Source organism: Carcharodon carcharias, chromosome 9 (genome assembly GCF_017639515.1).
Source record: "Carcharodon carcharias isolate sCarCar2 chromosome 9, sCarCar2.pri, whole genome shotgun sequence".
Classification (NCBI taxonomy): domain Eukaryota; kingdom Metazoa; phylum Chordata; class Chondrichthyes; order Lamniformes; family Lamnidae; genus Carcharodon; species Carcharodon carcharias.
The window spans coordinates 121,160,241-121,179,399 of NC_054475.1; the positions used below are offsets into that span (position 1 = coordinate 121,160,241).

Consider the following 19,159-nt stretch of genomic DNA (forward strand, 5'->3'; position numbering starts at 1 on the left):
GTAAAAATACGTACTCTTTCCATGAAGTGGTTCTTATCTCTCTTTAGCTGCTGAGTTTCCCAAGGTTTGGGAAACTCAGCCAGTCTGTCTTAAAGCTCGAAGGCAGGTTAAATCTGAGGCAAGCAGCCTCATCAAAACATTTAAATAATCAACCCAGGCAGGTTGGTTTGGCCTTGAGATTTTAAAAGTTTCTACGTCTCACCCAGTTGAGTGTAGAAATAATAAAGCATGGAAGAAAGTTTCAGCAGCAAGCAGCTGAGGTATTTTTAAAGGCAAGTGACATTATGGAGATGATGTAGGTGTTCCTTAGAATGGAGGGAAAGCAGCCAAAGCAAAACTACACACACTGTGGAACCAATGGATCAAATAATTAGACAGCCATGGAGTTGGGGCTGGAGGCGGACAGGCTCCCTATTTCCTGACAGTGGCTGGTCTCCCGCCATAGTCCCACATCTGGGCCATTTTGTTTCTGGAAGTATTGGGGTGGGGGTGATTGGTCTGATCACAAGTGATGGGTAGCCTAATAGACCATTTAATTGCCCTATAAAAGGCTACTCAGCAAAAGTCGACTGGAATGTTCCAGTTAGCTTGTTGAAGCTGAAACATGGCTTGGGTTGGACGTGGCCTCCCGATAGGAGTCCTGGTTGGGGGTTGAGGGTGATGCCAGTGCACCACCCTCCACCATAGGCTTTAGGCCACAACTGCGGCCACTGGCCATCCAGTGGAGAGGTTGCCCCTCCACAATGACGGCTTGGTATCTGTGGCCTTTTAATTATCAATATTTTTACCATCTCTTCAGAGGGCACCTCCATCATGAGGGGCCCTCCATCTCTCCTACCTGCATTGCCAGCTCTCGGTAAGTGAGGCTGCTGATGGCTTATTGTTGGAAGGCTCGTTAACTCAGTTGGCTAGATGGCTATTTTATGAATCAGATTAATGACAACAGTGTGGGTTTGATTTCTGTTCTGGCTGAAATAGACTTGGGACCTGTCAGCCTGCCCCTGAGAGTGCAAACCACCACTGCCAAGAAAATGGTTCAGGATCAAGCATCAGCAGACAATGAACCAAGGACAACCTTCAGGCAGAGGTCACATGAATGAATAGATAAATATGACCCATTCTCACAATAAGATTTAGCTGAACAAATATATTAGGCTCAAGAACACAGGGATATTGTTCACTTAATTAATCAAGAAGGATACCAGCTTGATTTCTTTATTCTAGGCCCTGGTTAATCTCTTTGCAATTTGCACACATCTGTTAGATACAAACCAGCGATAAGGTGTCCCCATGATGTATCATATTATTGTGCAAAGGAAAAACTGGCAGTTATACAGTGCCTTTCACAATCTCAAATTGTCCCATACATTTTCATTGCCATTGAAGTGTAATCACTGCTGTAATGTAAGGAATTTCTCTCCGCACTGAACAAGGACTGAACCTTATCAACTTGCTTCCTGCTGAAATGGTGGGATGATTAGCGGGTTGGGAATCTGAGGCCCTTTAACTGAGCCATGGCAATAGCTTCCTGCTTCTGAGTTCCTCACACAATTAGGGAGGCTGGGCGAGATGATGCTGGGTTTGAAAGGAAGAATTTCTCATTGAAGGGATCCTGACATGGGCTTCAAGGGCTTGGCTGCACAAGGATTTTTGAGACTGCAGCAACCCCAGGAATGGAGAGGAGACCTGGGTAGGCTGCTCCCCAGGCCTTTCACGCCTAGCTGGTGTTCCTGTTGTGGGATCTGAGGGGCGGCAGTGAGGTGATTATCGTAAGGGTGGGAGGAAGAGGACACCTCTCCAAGCAAGCAGTCATGGTTGAAAGTGAGAAGTGTGGTTTCTCCAACTTGGAGACAGTGCACCAAGAGGATCCACGACCTCAGGAGGGTGGGAAAGATGAGTGGCAGAACCCGTTCAGTTGCCAAACCCCATACTCTGACTTCCCCAGCATTCTCCTGCACAGCAATCCTCGGAACAACACACCTAGGTTGCAGCTCCACTAATTACCATCTCTCTCCAGGCACCTCAAAACCCCATGTGAACACCTAACACTCACACTTACCCTCATCCCTTTGCCCTCCCATGCCTCACAGTCACCCTCCACAAATTTTATTCCTCCCTCCCAACATGCACAACACTTAGCTTTCTCTCCTTGCAGAAGAGAGGGCTCTATTTGCCAAGAGGCAGAGACCCAGGGTGGGGTTGGTGGGGGGATGTTAGCTCTCCAGTGATGGGCATCTTGTTGTCCCCTGACAATGCTAGGAAGGAGGTCTTGTTTCAGAGGCTGCAGACGTCAGCAACAAATGGCTATGAAAACCTGAGCCTCATGAGGCATTGTTACTCATGCATGTCAAAACTGCTGACCCTCTGCCTGTAGATCCTGCATTGGGATTCTTGCCTTGGAGCTGAATCCCTGTGACCATCTCCTTTGTCCTCACAGGCAGATGGATGAGGAGAGGACAGCTGCTGCTGGTGTTGCTTCTGCTGCTGCTGACATTCGTGTCAGTGTTGGTGTTGGTGTCCTTCTTGTTCCTCATCAGAGATGCATTGTAGAGCTGAATAAGCTGCTCATTGCTGATAGCAGGGCAGTAGCATTGAGGTGAGTGAATTGCAAGACAGATGAAGCGACTTCCAAGAAATTGTCAATCACCTGTCATGCAGTGAAAGCATTCTCTGGGAGGGAGTGCTGTGAGCAAGAGAAGAAGTCCTTTCTCCTGAACATGACCGTTGTCCCCTGACTTTAACCCTAATTCCTGCAGAAAACCTCTCTAACCAAGTGTGGTATCAAGGAGCCCTAGAAAAATTGGAGTCAATAGGAATCAGAGGGAAAACACTCCCCTGGCTGGAGTCATACCTAGCACAAAGGAAGATGGTTGTGGTTTTTGGAGGTCAGTCATCTCAGTTCCAGGACATCACTGTAGGAGCTCCTCAGGATAGTGTCCTAGGCCCAACTATCTTTACCTGCTTCATCAATGACCTTTCTTCTATCACAAGGTCTGAAGTGGGGATGTTCGCTGATGATTGCACCATTCAGCAACTCCTCAGATGCCGAAGCAGTCCATGTCCAATTGAACAAAACTTGCACAATATCCAGGTTTGGGCTGACAAGTAACAAGTAACATTTGCACAACACAAGTGCCAAGCAATGACCATCTTCAACAAGAGAGAATCTAACCGTCACCTCTTAACATTCAATGGCATTACCATCACTGAATCCCCCACTATCAACATCCATTGACTAGCCATATAAATACTGTGGCTACAAGTGCAAGTCAGAAGCTAGGAATCCTGTGCGAGTAACTCACTTCCTGACTATCCACTATCTACAAGGCACAAGTCAGGAGTTTGATGGAATACTCTCCACTTGTTTGGATGAGTACAGCTCCAACAACACTCAAGAAGCTGGACACCATCCAGGACAAAGCAGCTCACTTGATTGACACCCCACCCACAACCTTCAAAGTTCACTCCCTCTACCACTGACACACAGCAGCAGCATTGTGTACCATCTACATGATGCACTGCAGAAACTCACCAAGGCTCCTTAGACAGCACCTTCCAAACCCACAACCGCTCCCATCTGGAAGGACAAGGGCAGAAGACACATGGGAACATCACCACCTGGAAGTTCCCCTCCAAGCCACTCACCATCCTAACTTGGAAATATATTGCCGTTCCTTCATTGTCAAAATCCAGGAACTCCCTCCCTAACAGCACTGTGGGTGTACCTACGCCACAGAGACTGCAGCAGTTCAAGAAGCCAACACCTTCTCAAGGGCTATTAGGGATGGGCAATAAATGCCTGCCTAGCCAACGACACCCACATCTCATGAATGAATAAAAAAAGTGCCCCATTGTCACATTTCCAATCATGTTGGTATCGTTGAGTACAACCAAGTGGCCTTTCCTCAGAAACTGGATAAGGCCAGTCATACAGAACAGCACTGACCCAGTGACTGAGACAGCCTCTCAGTCAAGAGAATTTGCAGTGTGCAAGAAGGCGCAAACATGGTGAGAAAAAATTCATTTATTATTTCCTGCTGTAGAAAGCTGAATATAAAATAATTACAAATGGTGAAACTTGCTTCTTGTTTCATGATAACAATACCATTTAAGGAATATAAAAATAGAACCTTCTGACATTATAAGTCAACATAACAAAGTTATGGTTGGTGTTCCTCCAACACTATTTCACCAACCAAAAAAAAATTGAGAAATTTGCTAACATAAGCAGAAATACACACTTCACATTCTTATGTGTTGAATTTACAGTGAGCACAAAGTGATGTTATAGACAAAAGAATTATGATACACAGTCGTTTACAAAGGAACCTGTTTTGTAATTATTCCTTTTAACCTTTTGGCTTTCCTAATTACTTCCCCCTTAACTAGTCAACATGAAATTACGTTTCTCTATCATGTTTATATTACACGCCTTCGTGGGGAGGTATCACCACATGAGACGCAAGGTGATGGAGATAAAGACATAATTGACCTGCACTTCCTGTTATGCCTCACCCAACGTGGGTTCTACCAGTGGAATCCCTGACCCCCATGGACCTTCTCCAAAATCAAAGGCATCCACATCCAGAATTGTCAAGGGTAATTTTAATTTAACTTGCTGGGTGGGCAAACCATCGGGTCGGCTGGACATCCAACATTACGCTCCATTGGATGTGAAACCAATGTAGCACCCAATCTCACCAGCTTCCCAATGGGGTGGGCTGGTGGACGCAATAAGTATGATTTTTTGAGCATTCCTTAACATATATAGTCACATTTGCTTTGATCCTGTTGCTGATTCTCTGAATCCACTCAGTGTTGTGATGAATAGAACTGAGAAGACAAGCAGTCTCACATTGGCTAACTTCCACATATAAATGTGCCAGCTATTTATTTTTAGTTCAAGTTTGCCTGCTCCATCAATTTAAGTCAGTGCATTTTGATTTTCAATGTTCGATTTAATATGTATAAATATCAAGATGAGTTTACCAACAGATCTTGGTGTTCAATTTTGGGCTCATTCACCAATGGTGTAATAGTGCTGGGAATAATTATCTTGAAACCTCCAGGTCCAAATAATTTTAATGAGACAAAATAGCGAGGAAGAAATATGAATGCAAATAGAACTATGTTGCCTGGTTGCAAGGACTGGAATGCAAGTCCTTGTGAGCCACAATTTGGAGCCCCTGACAGTGAGGTATAATTCTCTCAATTACAAAGAAAGGGATTAACTTTACTAACTTTCTGTTTGTTCATGTGAATTAATACCTTGTTGACAGCAAGCAGTGTACGCTATGGAAATTATGTTTGAAGTTACATAGATCATTTGTACAAGTTCTAGCAGCACTAACAGAATGGCGAGAAATTTAGTTTACATTTCCTTTAGGAAAAAGCTGGGCAGATTTCTGAGAGAGGAGATCAGCCTGAGTTACAGACGGTAGGTTTGGGGAGTCAGGATGAATTATACTAATGAGCCACCTCGGTCCCTGAGATCTTTGCTTGATTTCCTTCAGGCTTTGGAGAGGAGTTTTGCACAGTTTTTTTGATATTGGATACTGGTTGCTTTGCCAGGAGACCCGATGACAGAGGGATGGGTTGGTGGCACACCTGGGGAGCACCATGTCTGGATGGGGTAGGCTTGATGAATCATATGATCTTTTCCACTCCATTCATACTTATATGGCTCCCTTAATTTAAAAGAAATGCTTGAAGGCATTTAAAAAAGGGTTAAAAAAAAGTATCTCTGAAGGAGCAATAATTGTCATCAGTACTGCAATATATTTTACAAAGAGTTTTCAAAATATTCTAATAAATTCCTCATCCTACCCCCACACCATGTTATCTATTCCTTTTCCCCCAAAGTCTGAGCTTTGGAAAATTTAACTTTAATATGCCCTGAACAGCATAAATTCTCAGTAAAATGCAATACATGCCTGTGTCATTTGGCAATGGCTTCATGAGAATGGGTTGGAACCTGTATTTGTTTTGTTTATAGGTGGAGAAAAGCTGTCAGATACATCACAGTTAAATCATATGCTTATCACTTAATTTTGTATTTTAACAAAATTGAAGGAATGAGCATTTGAAAAATCAAACCCACATCTTCTGGCAACAACAACTCATTTTTCTTAATATCCACTTTTCTTTGTCTTGCCATTTTTTTCCTCATGAATGTTTCTCTGCTTTCTTGCTCCCCTGAAGGGTGCAGTTCCATGAGTGACAGATGTTCTCCAGCACTTGCCCAGGTGGACATTATTCAAGCATAATTGTCAGCAGATCATTTGATTGTGAGAGGGTATCACAGTCGAGATCCAATGCTAAACAAATGCACTGCCCATTTGATGAATGGGCAGCTGAAGTGTTTTGTAACATTCTGAGCACTACCTTGGCTGAGATAAGTTAACTTAAACACAGAAAAGTGATTCAACTTGGAAACTTTTTGCTCTGTATGGCCCATCTACTCATTTATTAAACTTGATGAGGCCTCATGATTCCTTAGTCTTCAATTTGGCTGACTGTTGGGCAACAAGCAATCCTTCATAATTAACCCCATAACCTTGAATCTTGCAGTCAGCTGGGGAGCTCCTCAGATTCTTCATCAAGGATTTAATCAATGATTCTGGTAACCTGTCTAGCATTTTGAGGAGGAAACAACTCCTTTATTGATTTTGTTTGAGGCTTGTTAAACCTAAATGTGTGCCCCCAAGCTCTCTCAGAGACCTCCCAGAGTTTTAAAGAATTGGATTATATCCCTCTCAACCTTTTTCCAAAAAAAGGAAGTTTAAGTGCTGGGACACTGTGCACATTAGCTTAATTAATTTCTAAATCATGGAATCATTAGTACCAACCCTTTTGAACCAAATCAAATTCCATTGTAATGTCAAGACCCCCAATAAATCTGATCAGTAATCCAAATATATATTTATCTATACATAAAATATCCACTTCAAATTATAGTTGGATGCTTTTCAGATACATTCTACATATATGTGTGTTTGTAAACCAACAAAAAGATTTTTTCATGGAGACCGTGGCCCTTTGAAAAATTATGAATATTCATCTTTTGAATACTGCAGTGAGTTACAATAAAGTTTTTAAAAAATTACAATAACACCACAATCAGAAAGTTCCTTTTACATTTGGTTTCTACACATTGAATCTAGGCATTTAAGCGAGTTTGGTTTACAATTGCTTTGTATGATGGCAACACTATGCTGGCGGAAGAGATTCCACATTTGAAAGGCTCAGTCCTTTTCCATTTACCTTGCTGTTTCGTTGCTGTTGCTTCCACTTATCTGAGCAGGATTGAAAGGATCTTCATCAGATTTATCTGGTTCAACACGCATTAACGAGCGCTTCTTTTTGTTTGACAGTTGATTGCTTGAGATGGAGGATTTTCTAGTGAAGGAGGTTGTGAGTCTTCGTCTAAAGTTCTCCCCAGAGAAGAAGTACAAGAGCGGGTCAAAGCAGGTATTGGCAGCTGCCAGACAGAGCGTGACAACTACTGACTTCTGCATGTAAATAACGTCATCGCAGTTCTGCCCCCACTGCTGCAAGGAATGCAGGTGTACTGTACGCTGGATGTGATACGGCATGAAGCTGATCAGGAAAGCACCTAACACGATTATGATTAGATGGATTGCTCTTTGACGCGATGCTTTTTTTTTGTTAATAGCTGCTGTGCTTTTCAATAATGTCCTTATAATAAATATGTAACAAATAAGAATGATGAGGAATGGCAGGATGAAGCCTAAAACCAGCGAAACATAGTTCATAATCAAAAGGCTTTTTACACCTCTACTGGTCCCAACTTTTGGAGGTTCAAAGCACTTTGTTTTATTTCCATAGGTGTGAGAGCCTGAAAGCAGGAATGGGCTACTAGTAAGGGTGACAAAAATCCATATCATGGCACAGACTATCTTGGCCTTCTTAACATTCACTATTTTCATGTTCTTTACGGGGAACACAATGGCCAGGAAACGATTGAAACTCATGGCAGTCATGAAATAAATGCTGCAGTACAGATTGACATAGAGAGAATAAGAGCTGATTCTGCACAAGAAGTCCCCAAAAATCCATCTGCCTTTGGAAGCGTAGTAAACCACACGCAAAGGCAAGGTGCAAACACACAGCATGTCCGACACTGCCAGGTTGAGCATGTAGACGTTGAAGGCCGTCCTCTGCTTGAAAGTTTTCACAAGGACGAACAGAGCAAATGCATTTCCTGAGAAGCCCACAACAAAGACAAAGGAGTACACTGTAGAATAGACTTGATTTCGGAAATCGTCAATCAGTGGACATGAATAGTTACTTGAAAAGTTAGTTGGGTATGATATTATTCTTCCAGCCATTTTTGAAGATTTTGTTGGAAGGAAATGTCTTCAGAATCTACACAGGACAAAAAGATGAAAAACAATGAATGCAATGGAATCTGACTACCACAACTGTGCATCTATCTTAATGGTTAACAGGATCTTGAACCTTAAAAACTTGTCTGTTTGGAATATCTGTCTGCAAAGGCAAAATTGAGTTGTCTATCGGATGAATATTATGGTATTTTTTTTCTGAAACTGCATTTAGGCAGCACATTTAAAGGAGCAAAATATCTTAAAGTGATGTAGAAGAGAGGGTGTCATCTCATATTGAGCAGCAATTGGGTGAAAAGTTAGAGGAGGTAATAGCAGGTGAAGTCAAAGAGGTAGGCTTTTTAAAGAAGGCTTTTGAAAAATGATGCCAAACAGATGGGTTGAGAATAGAGTTGAGAGAATTCCAACTGGGGCTATTACATTTAGAGACATCTAAGGTTAATTAGAGTTTACACGCTGTTTGGGGCATTCTGAGGTGTATTACATGCTAACTGCAAATTTGCAACTCCTTCAAATATGGGGGATAGAGGCAGGCAGGATCATTACATTTTGATACTTAAAAAATGAGTTGTAATTGGTTGCTGGTTGAGAATATGTTTGAAACAATTAGGCACAGGCATGACACTGCAGTGAGATGGATTTGCTACAGGACTTTTATACACACACATAATGTGCACACACCATGCATATGTCAAGTTAATCTGGCAACGAGCCTCATTGTTTTGTACTTCACAATGCCATTAGACCGTTTATATAAACTACACTGTGATCTTCAAGTCAGAAGCTGGATGAGCAATGTTCTAGTAAGAAAGTGGTTTAAATTAATCTTATCAGCCAGCCAGCAAGGTGTCTACACATCATGTTAAGGAAACAATTTATAAAAAGACCTTCGGTCGCTGTGCAAGGACTTGTGAATTTGAAAGTATCACTTTTATTGAGCTCTCATTTTGTTTTTGCAAGTCTCTGCTATTTTAGGTGATTACACTTTGATGGTTTATGCATGAAAGCTTTTCCGTTTAACCATCTGATAGCTATCAATATCACACCTCTGACCACAGTTTTCCTGTGATGTGTAATTGAACAATTACAACCAAGAAATTCTCTTAACTTTCCAACTTGTGCAATCCTGGATAATTATTGTTGGCAGGCTTTTCAATCTGTGGGTACCTAGCCTGATTCTATAATGTTTACACACTAGGAATCAGTGCATAGTCAGGATAAGAATCAGGAAAGCAAGCTGACTTAAACAAAAACAAAAATACTGGAAAAACCCAGCAGTTTTAGCAAACTAAGCAAGCTGACTTGTTTTCTGCCTATCCAGGGGATGCTTAGTGACTTTGTGGCAGTCCCAGCAGCTGAGATCATCTTGTGCTTCATTCAACAGGGGTGTACTTGGTTCTTGGACTATATGAATGGCTCAGTTTCACATCATTAATCCAATGAAATACCAAGGCAGGTAATGGCCTACATGAAAAAAATGCTGGCTGCTTGGAGAAGGCAGTGACATAGTGGTAATGTCACTTGCCTAAAGCTAGAGGCCTAGCTAATTCTTTGGAGACATGGGTCCAAACTCCACCACAGCAATTTGATTAAAAAATCTAGAATTTAAAAGCAGCTAATCTCAGTAATAGGGACTTTTATTTTTTTGGAAATCAGGTTCACTTTGTCCCGCAAATGCTAGCTGCGCCCTTGATATTAACACATTAGTTGAAACTTGAAACAATATAGGCAGAGAACTATTAACAGAGCAAACATTGGTGGCTTATTGGAACTAAGAATACAACACTAACACCATGTGTGCTTCTTCAATCACCTCCAGCTCTACACTTACAGTTACCCAAGAAGCTTGCGCTGTGTAGCGATTGGTCAATATAGTCACATGGTCGACTAACTACATTCTCTTAAAGGTACATAGCACTTCACTATACCACAGGGACCATGACAAAAACCTACCTGGTTCACTAATGCCCATCAGGAAGGAAATCTGCCATCCACCCCATGTGACCTACAAACTCTAGACACACAGCAATGTGGTTGATTCTTAACTCCCCTAGCAAGCTACTCAGTTGCATAAAACTGCTACAGAAAAGTTAAAAAAGAATGAAACCAGGCAAACCACCTGGCATTGACCGAGGCACTGGATATGATAATGGAACACCCAGCCCAGTCAACCCTGCAAAGTCCTCCTTACTAGCATCTGATGGCTTTGACCAAAATTGGGAGAGCATTCCCTGAAGCAGCATCACCATCCTTTTCCCACAGACCAGAAGTGGCAGCTCAGTGGTATACAGTTGGGAGGCAGTTGCTTGGGGGTTCTCAACATTGTATTCAGACCCCATGAAGTCTCGTGGCCTCAGGTCAAACATGGGCATGGCAACCTCCTAGGTTAACACCTATTGCCTCCCTCCACTCTCCCTAACCCCACCCCCCAACCAACCTCCTCTCAGCTGAACACCACTTGGAAGGCACTGAGGATGGCAAGGACACAGAATGCACTCTTGGTGGGGAGCATCAGTGCCCATCACCGAGCTGGCTGAGTCCTAAGGACATAGCTGCTAGACTGGATCTGTGGCAGGTGGTGAGGGAGCAAACAGGGAAAAACCTACTTGGCCTCATCCTCACCAATCTACCTGTCACAGATGCATCTGTCCATGACAGGATTTGTAGGAGTGTCCACTGTACAGTCCTCGTGGAGACAAAATCCCATCTTTACATTGCGGATACACCCTATTGTGTTATGTGGCATTAACACAGTGCTAAACAGGAAAGATTTCCAACAGATCTAGTGACTCAAAACTGGGCATCCATGAGGTGCTGTGGGCCATCAGCAGCAGCAGAATTCTACTCGAACACAATCTATAACCTCATGGCCCAGCATATCCCCCACTCTATCATTACCATCAAGCTTGGGGGATCAACCCTGATTCAATGAAGAGTGCAGGAGGGTATGCCAGGACCAACACTAGGCATATCTAAAAATGAGATATCATCCTGGTGAAGCTACAACACAGGACTGCATACATGCCAAACAGTGGCGTAAGCAGCATGTGATAAACAGAGCTAAGCGATCCCACAACCAACGGATCATATCTAAACTCTGCAGTCATGACACATCCAGTTGTGAATGGTGGTGGACAATTAAACAACTCACTGGAGGAGGAGGAGGCTCCACAAATATCCCTGTCCTCATTGATGGAGGAGCCCAGCACATTAGTGCAAAAGACAATGCTGAAGGCATTCGCCAGGAGTGCCGAGAGGATGATCCATCTTGGCCTCCTACGGAGCTCCCCAGCATCACAGATGCCAGTCTTCAGCCAATTCAATTCACTCCACATGATATTAAAAAATGGCTGAAGGCATGGGATCCTTCAAAGGCTATGGGCCCTGACAACATTCTGGCAATAGTATTGAAGACTTGTGCTCCAGAACTAGCCGCACCCTGAGCCAAGCTGTAGCAGTTCAGCTACTGACATTAGCATCTACCCAACAATGTAGAAAGTTGTCCGGGTATATCCTCTCCACAAAAAGCAGGACAAATCCAACCTGGCCAGCTACTGCCCCTCAGTCTACTCCCAATCATCAGCAAAATGATTGAAGGTGCTGTCAACAGTGCGATCAAGCAATATTTATTCAACAATAACCTGCTTGCTGATGCTCAGTTTGGGTTCCACCAGGGCCACGGACCTTATTACAGCCTTGGTTCAAGCATAGACAAAAGAGCTGAACACAAGAGATGAGGTGAGAGTGACTGCCCTTGACTCAAACAGCAATTGACTGAGTCTGGCATCAAGGAGCCCCAGCAAAATGGAATCACTGAGAATCATGGGAAAACTCTCCGCTGGCTAGAGTCATAACTAGCATTGGTTGTGGTTGTTGGGGTTCAATCATCTCAATCCCAGGACATCACTGCAGGACTCCCTCAGGTTAGTGTCATAGACCCAACCATCTTCAACTGTTTCACCAATGACATTCCCTCCATCATGAGGTCAGAAGTGGGGAGGTTCGCTGATGATTGCACAAAGTTCAACACCATTCGTGACTCATCAGACACTGTGGCAGTCCGTGCCCATTTGCAGAAAACCTGGACAGCCTTTGGGCTTGGGCTGACAAGTGCCAAGTAACATGTGTGCCATACAAGTGCCAGGTAATGACCACCTCCATCAGGAGAGACTCCAACCAAATGCCCTTGAGGTTCAGTGGGACTATCATCGCTGAACCCCCCCTCCCCTACTTTCAACATCCCAGGGGCTACCATTAACAAAAAATGAACTGGACCAGCCATATAAATACTGTGGCTACAAGAGCAGGTCAGAGTCTGGGAATTCTGTGGCGAGTAGCTCACCTCCTGACTCCCCAGAGCCTGTCCACCATCTACAAGGCACAAGTCAGAATGGTGATGGGAAACTTTCCACTTGCCTGGATGAATGCAGCTCCAACAACACTCAAGAAGCTCCACACCATGCAGGACAAAGTAGCCCACTTGATTGGCACCCCATCCACCACCTTCACATTCACCTTCTCCACCACCAATGCACAATGGCAAAAGTGTGTACTATCTACGACTTGCACTGCAGTAACTCACCAAGGCTCCTTTGACAGTACTTTCCAAACCCATGACCTCTACCACCAACAAGGACAACTAGGCCAGCATATGCATGGAACATCACCACCTGCAAGTTCCCCTCCAAATCACACACCATCCTGACTCGGAATAATATCGCCATTCCTATGCAGTTCCTTGGTCAAAACCTTGGAACTTCCTTCCTACCAGCACCGTGGGTATACCTACACCACATGGACTGCAGCGGTTCAAGAAGGTGGCTCACCACCACCTTTCAAGGACAATTAGGGATAGGCAATAAATGCTGGCCTAGCCAGTGACGCCCACATCCTGTAAACAATAAAAAAAGTTCCGAGTGGAAGCAGTGAGTGCTAGAGAGGAGGGTGAAGGAATGGCAAATTTCAACCCCAAGTATGAAATGCATGGCAAATTCAAGATGAGTTGCATTAAGCCCACAAGTAGTCTTATCATCTATTTTTAATCAATAACGTATTCTAAGTTTTTTTTTAGGAAACTGCTTCTTATGTTGCATTTATATTACAGTTAGCTGTCTCAGACCAGTAGCTGTGGTTTCCAGCCACACAGTTCACAGTTTACACTGGAACTCCAATTCTCCTGCGCAGAAGAGGGAACTGCACTCCACAGCAATGTTAATGTTACATTGAATTACATCAAATGTACAACACAGAAACAGGCCGTTGAGCCCAATTGATAAATGACAATGTTTAAGCTCCATGTAAGCCTCCTCCCACTCTTTTCCTCTGACCCTGTCAGCACATACTTTATACTTTTCTCCTCAACTGTTTATCCAACTTCCCCTTAAATTCATCTATGAGACCAGTTGTGGGCTTGGTTTGCTAATTTATAGCTTTGTCAACCTACATCACTAGTTTTGGTGATTTGTATATTCATTTTATAGGTTCTCCTGCCCCTTTCTCCCATTCAGACTCTTAGGGCAGAAACTTCTGTTCTGAAGCTTGGTGGTGGGAGCGGAAGTTGGAATGATTTCTGCTGAGGGACGGATGGCTGGCCACACGTGTCCTTGTACTGGTCAGCTCATTACTCATACATCCATGCAGAGCATGGCGATTCTTGCAGCAGGGACAGGCAGGAAGTCACCATCTCCACTGTTACCTCATGAAGTCCAAGGTCCGGGCACCATATTTAAAGAGCACACAGACAGCCTGCTCTATCCCTTCCACCTTTGCCCGCCCCCTGTTCCATCCTTCCATACTAATCCTTCCTCCCTTCCTTGGTCATCCTCCATGCAACTTGCACTGCCACCACCTGGTCTCAAGCATAGGCTGGCATTGAAACATAGAAAAATAGAAGCAAGAGTGGGTCATTCAGCCCTTCGAGTCTGTTCCGCCATTCAGTATGATCATGGCTGATCCTCTATCTCAACGCCATACTCCCGTTCTTTGCTTATACCCCTTGATGCCTTTAGAGGCTCCCCAAAGAGGAAAATGTAGCAATAGCTCACCATTAATCATGGAAGAAGTCTACCTTACCAGGTCCATGCTACTTGGGTGCAGTCATGAAAGTGAACATTCTAATTTCTTGTTGGCAGGGAACTTACTTTGGAAGGGAAACTTAATTCTGGCAAGGTGGCCTTTTGATAAGCATGCATGATATGCTTATGCAAGCAAAAGGGCTTCCCAACATTGTTTTTCGGGAAGCTCAATCCATCTTTATAGTCCCAAGAACAGAATTCACACAGTTCATCCTGATGTCAGGAAACTGATTTTTGGCCTCAAGCTAAATTAAGTTTCCCCGCCCATCAACTTTCTGATCCGGCAGGACTGGAAGATTCCACCCATTATATCCAAGCAGTATCTGGCCTTCTTATCCTTCATACTAAAATGCACAACTGCACACTTAACAATATTAAAATTCATTTGCCAATTGTATGCCCACTGTGGAAGTTTATTAATGCCTTCCTGTATGCTGTCATATCATCCTTTGTAATAACTACACCTCCTAATTTGTTATCATCTGCAAATTTTTAAATTTCAATTGCCCATTCCAAATTATCAGTGTAAATTGTAAAGAACAGTGGGCCCAGCACCAATCACCGTGAAACATCAATTCTCATCTTTTTCAGTCTGAGTAGTGCGAGGGAACTATGACCTTACCTTGTATATTTTTTATAAAATATATATAGATATCCTCATGACTATTTCTAAAATTTTAAGAACTAGACAAAGACCTTTTAAGATGGCTGAATCTATATCTGAATGTGACCCCATGAACAAAAGGAGCTACCTGGCAGTATCGAAGAAACTTGCACCTCGTTATCTCTGAAGAGCCACTAACAACACATTGTGGGCTGCACAGACCAAATTCAAAGAGAACTATACAGAGACCACTTGCATTTCATAACCAAAGCTGGCCAACCAGAGTCCACTTGTCTGCTAGGTCAAAGGACCCCACAACCTCCCTTTGAATAGTTGAGATGTTTAACCATCTCAAGCACCCAGGCGAGGGATACACATCCCTCGTCAAAGATAATGTGGAGAGGTGGGAGTCAAGTGACATGGACTTCTAGCTTGTGGAACCAGTCATATTGCCTTGCTGCACTGCAAAATCTCAGACTGCCATTTTACCATCTAACTAGCAGCATCACAGAAAAGGAGTTCTGCCCAGATTGAATACCTGGCCCCATCTACATTGTTTCTGTTGGAACTTCTGTACCACCACCTATAAGATTCATCTCTGCATGCCTATCTTATTGTGTGAAGTAAACTCAGTGGAAAAATGAATTATACAACATTGGCTTTCAACCTGCTGACCTCCGTGGACAAATACCTCATTGGACTTTGATTCTGGAATCTGGTACCCATGTGAAACACCATTCCTTTTCACTATGGTCTCTGTACTGAATCTTTCTTTTCTCTATCTCTCTTTTACTGTATGAGTGCAAAGTAGGCAACATTGCAACCCACCCCCTTCCCCCTGCATTTTGAGTATTGCAAATAAACTAACCCTTTGAGCTCATCCTATCTCAAGTTTGCTGTGGGGTATTAATAGAAATTGGAACATATCAAAACCAAGGGGTTGGGAAATACGCCACCACTTATAAAGAGGGAGACAAATCAAAACACCACTCTGTTTAGGGACAGGTGTTGAGAGGAGAAATTAGTGCTGTTTAAATTAACCCCCCTCATCTCTGTAACAGTAGCTACCCTTCTTAACCATTGCTCTTTGTTTTCTGTTTGCTATCTATTCTGCTACTTATCCCCTGACTCCGCAGGCTGGATTTTAGTGTTGGGCCATTTTGGAAACTCGAGCATGTCACCTCTGCCCATACCCACCATATTTTTGTCTCTTGGAGATGTAGGTGGGCAGGGTTAATGTCTTCCGAATCCGGAGGTAGCGACAGGGAAGTGCGCGTGTGGAGGCAGCCTGGTTACAAGCCCACTTTGGTTTGCTGGGACATTGGTTCAACTCTCTGACATAGTTCATATGGCCCCTAACCTTCATCCCTCACTTCCTCACCCACCCATCCCGATGCCCCCTCATATCCTCATACCACCCCATGTCCCCCAAATCCACCATGTCCCTCATGCCCCCTCATGTCGCCCACGCACCTTCATAACCCCCATTCCCACTCATAGCCCTCATTCCCTCTCATATGCCCCCATGCCCCTCCATGTCCCCTTGTATCTTCCATAGTCACTCACCCAGTATCAACTATGGGCAGGCCTCAGGATATCTTTGGAATGGTCACTTAAAAAAAAACTCCTGAGAGCTGTCATATTCAAGGACACCTCATACTGAAAAAACTCTTCTCCATAAAATTTACATATTCTCAATTAGCAGCAATTCATATCTAAACCTAATAGAATCACCAGTGGTCTAGTATAAATTAGGGTTAACATAACTAAAAATGAATTAGGAATTTCTTACTGATTATTTATTACTTATGTATAACAAACATTCATTTGATGCAAGTTTAATGTTGACTTCCATCACTAGATGTATTTAGGGCGGGGGTCTTGTGGTGCAGTGGGTGGTAACCCTGCCTTGGAGCCAGAATCTCTAAGCTCAAGTCCCACCCAAAGACACAATGATCCTGGAAGGTACGTTCATAATGTGGCCAAACAGCATTACAGGCCAAGAAAATTGATTGTCAACCTGTAAGTCCTTTCAATATGACTATGGCAAGTGGTAAGTGTAGGAGTGTGTCCCGGTCAGACATGCTTGATGTGGAGCGGTGCCCCTCAAGCTCTGGCAACCTGTTCTAGGAAAAACTAGCCATGGAAACAAACATAAGCATGTGCTTTATTTGCCTGATGTGCTAAGTCTAAGATATATTTAGGCTTTTGAGCTTATTGGTTTGCCTAAAAAATATTAATATTCTCTTCTTGAGTTCTCTGCCCAAAGGCTTGTCTGACACAAACAGCCACCACCTCCTACGGGTCGGACAAGGAGGCAGGTCCTGAATCCAACCCAGCCAGAACTGTTAGCATCCAACCAGCCATCCAGCTCAAGGAGTCTAAGTTGCTTTGGCAACATACACTTTTGCATGTATGTTGTAGCCTGGAACTAGGGATACTAGAGGCTCTAACTCCTTTCCATCACATGATGACCAGAAACCTCTCTAACTTACCACTTGCCATTGGTGTATGTTGGGAGGATTTACTAATAGATATGCAACCCATTTGGCCATATTATAAACTCACCTTCCTTGGCCATCAAGTCCTGGAGTGGGTACTTGAACACAGGCTTCTAGCTCAGAGGCAGAGGCAGGGACACTATCCACTGTGCCACAAAGCCTCCTCCATACTCTTAATACTTTACATAAATGATAACTTAAAATTTGGTTCATATTTCTCCAGCCTGCTCTCCATCACCCTGTGCTCATTATGATTTTTTTGTGTTTTCTGTTTGTGTATTAGCTCAGTTTCCCATCTTTAATCAGCTGCTGCTCTGCCTCCTCTCCTTTTAAAAATGTTTTAATTTATCCATTCATGAGATGTGTGCATTACTGGCTAGACCAGCATTTATTGCCCATCCCTAATTACCCTTAAGAAGGTGGTGGTGAGCTACCTTCTTGAACCGCTGCAGTCCATGTGGTGTAAGTACACCCATAGTGCTGTTGGGGAGGGAGTTCAAGGATTCTAGTGACAGTGAAGCAACGGCGATGTATTTCCATGTCAGGGTGGTGAGTGGCTTGGAGGGAAACTTGCAGTTGGTGGTATATCCATGCATCTGCTGTCCTTGTCCTTCTTGGTGGTAGAGGTCTCGGGTTTGTAAGGTGCTGTCGAAGGAGCTTTGGTGAGCTGCTGCAGTGCATCTTGTAGATGGACTGCTGCTACTATGCGTTGGTGTTGGAGGGAGTGAATGTTTAAGATGGGGGATGGAGTGCCAATCATTCAGGCTGCTTTGTCCTATAATCAGCTGTTGGCTGTCCCCAGTATTTTTTTCTGATGCTTTCTGCTTTCTTTACTTTTAAACTGTTGGTGCTGGGCATTCCCACTCTTCCTCTGCTGTCTGCTTCCTCTGTCTCTGAATTGTTACAATATAAATTCATCTTTGGATTAGTCCACTAATGTATAATCTGAATCACTGTTACTGACCAGGTTATCATTGGGTATAGATCATGCACATATAACAGCTTTATGTACTTATGCTAATATGCTTTGTGCAGTATTTAACTGTAAAATGGTTGGTCGATCATGACATTAAGTAAAATTCATGAGAGCCGTAAGTGAGAATGTTACTCAATGCAAATGGTGATTTCAAAATAGTCTCTCACCAAACCATAATATTATTTTGAGGCAAGTTATTTGTTTGTCAGTATAAGCCTTAGGTCATTGGTACCACACTTGCCTCTGAGTCAGAATGTTGTGTGTTTAATTTTCACTCCAGATACTTGAACACATAGTCCAGGCTAACAATCCAGTGCAGTAAGGAGAGGGCCCTGCACTGTTGGAGGTCCCATCTTTTGGATGAACTGTTAAGGCCCCACCTGCCTTTGCAGGTGATGGAAAATGTCCCAGGGGTGCTATTTTGAAGAACAGTGGAGTTCTCCCTGGTGCCCTGGTCAATATTCATTCCTCAATCAATGTCACTACAATTGATTATCTTGACTGCCAAGCCCGTTATGATATCATGAAGTTAGGAAGTGTGGGCAGGCCTGAAAATTTGCATCACTAGGCAGTGTGCAGGTTTGCTGGTACCATCCCTCCCAGAGACCATTTTCCCAGAGGTGGGTTGGGGATCATCA

The 19,159-nt window shown here is 43.4% G+C and overlaps 1 protein-coding gene across 1 annotated transcript in view; it reads right to left on the minus strand.

Moving 5' to 3' along the window:
* Window positions 1–4,006: 4,006 nt before the first annotated feature.
* The window catches only part of cysltr1 (cysteinyl leukotriene receptor 1), a 41,962-nt gene continuing 26,809 nt past the window's right edge, over window positions 4,007–19,159 (minus strand). Inside the window, exon 2 of the mRNA XM_041195892.1 lies at window positions 4,007–8,388. Coding sequence (XP_041051826.1) covers window positions 7,260–8,351 — 1,092 coding nt within the window. The 5' untranslated portion in view covers window positions 8,352–8,388 and the 3' untranslated portion in view covers window positions 4,007–7,259. The remainder of the gene's footprint in view (window positions 8,389–19,159) is intronic.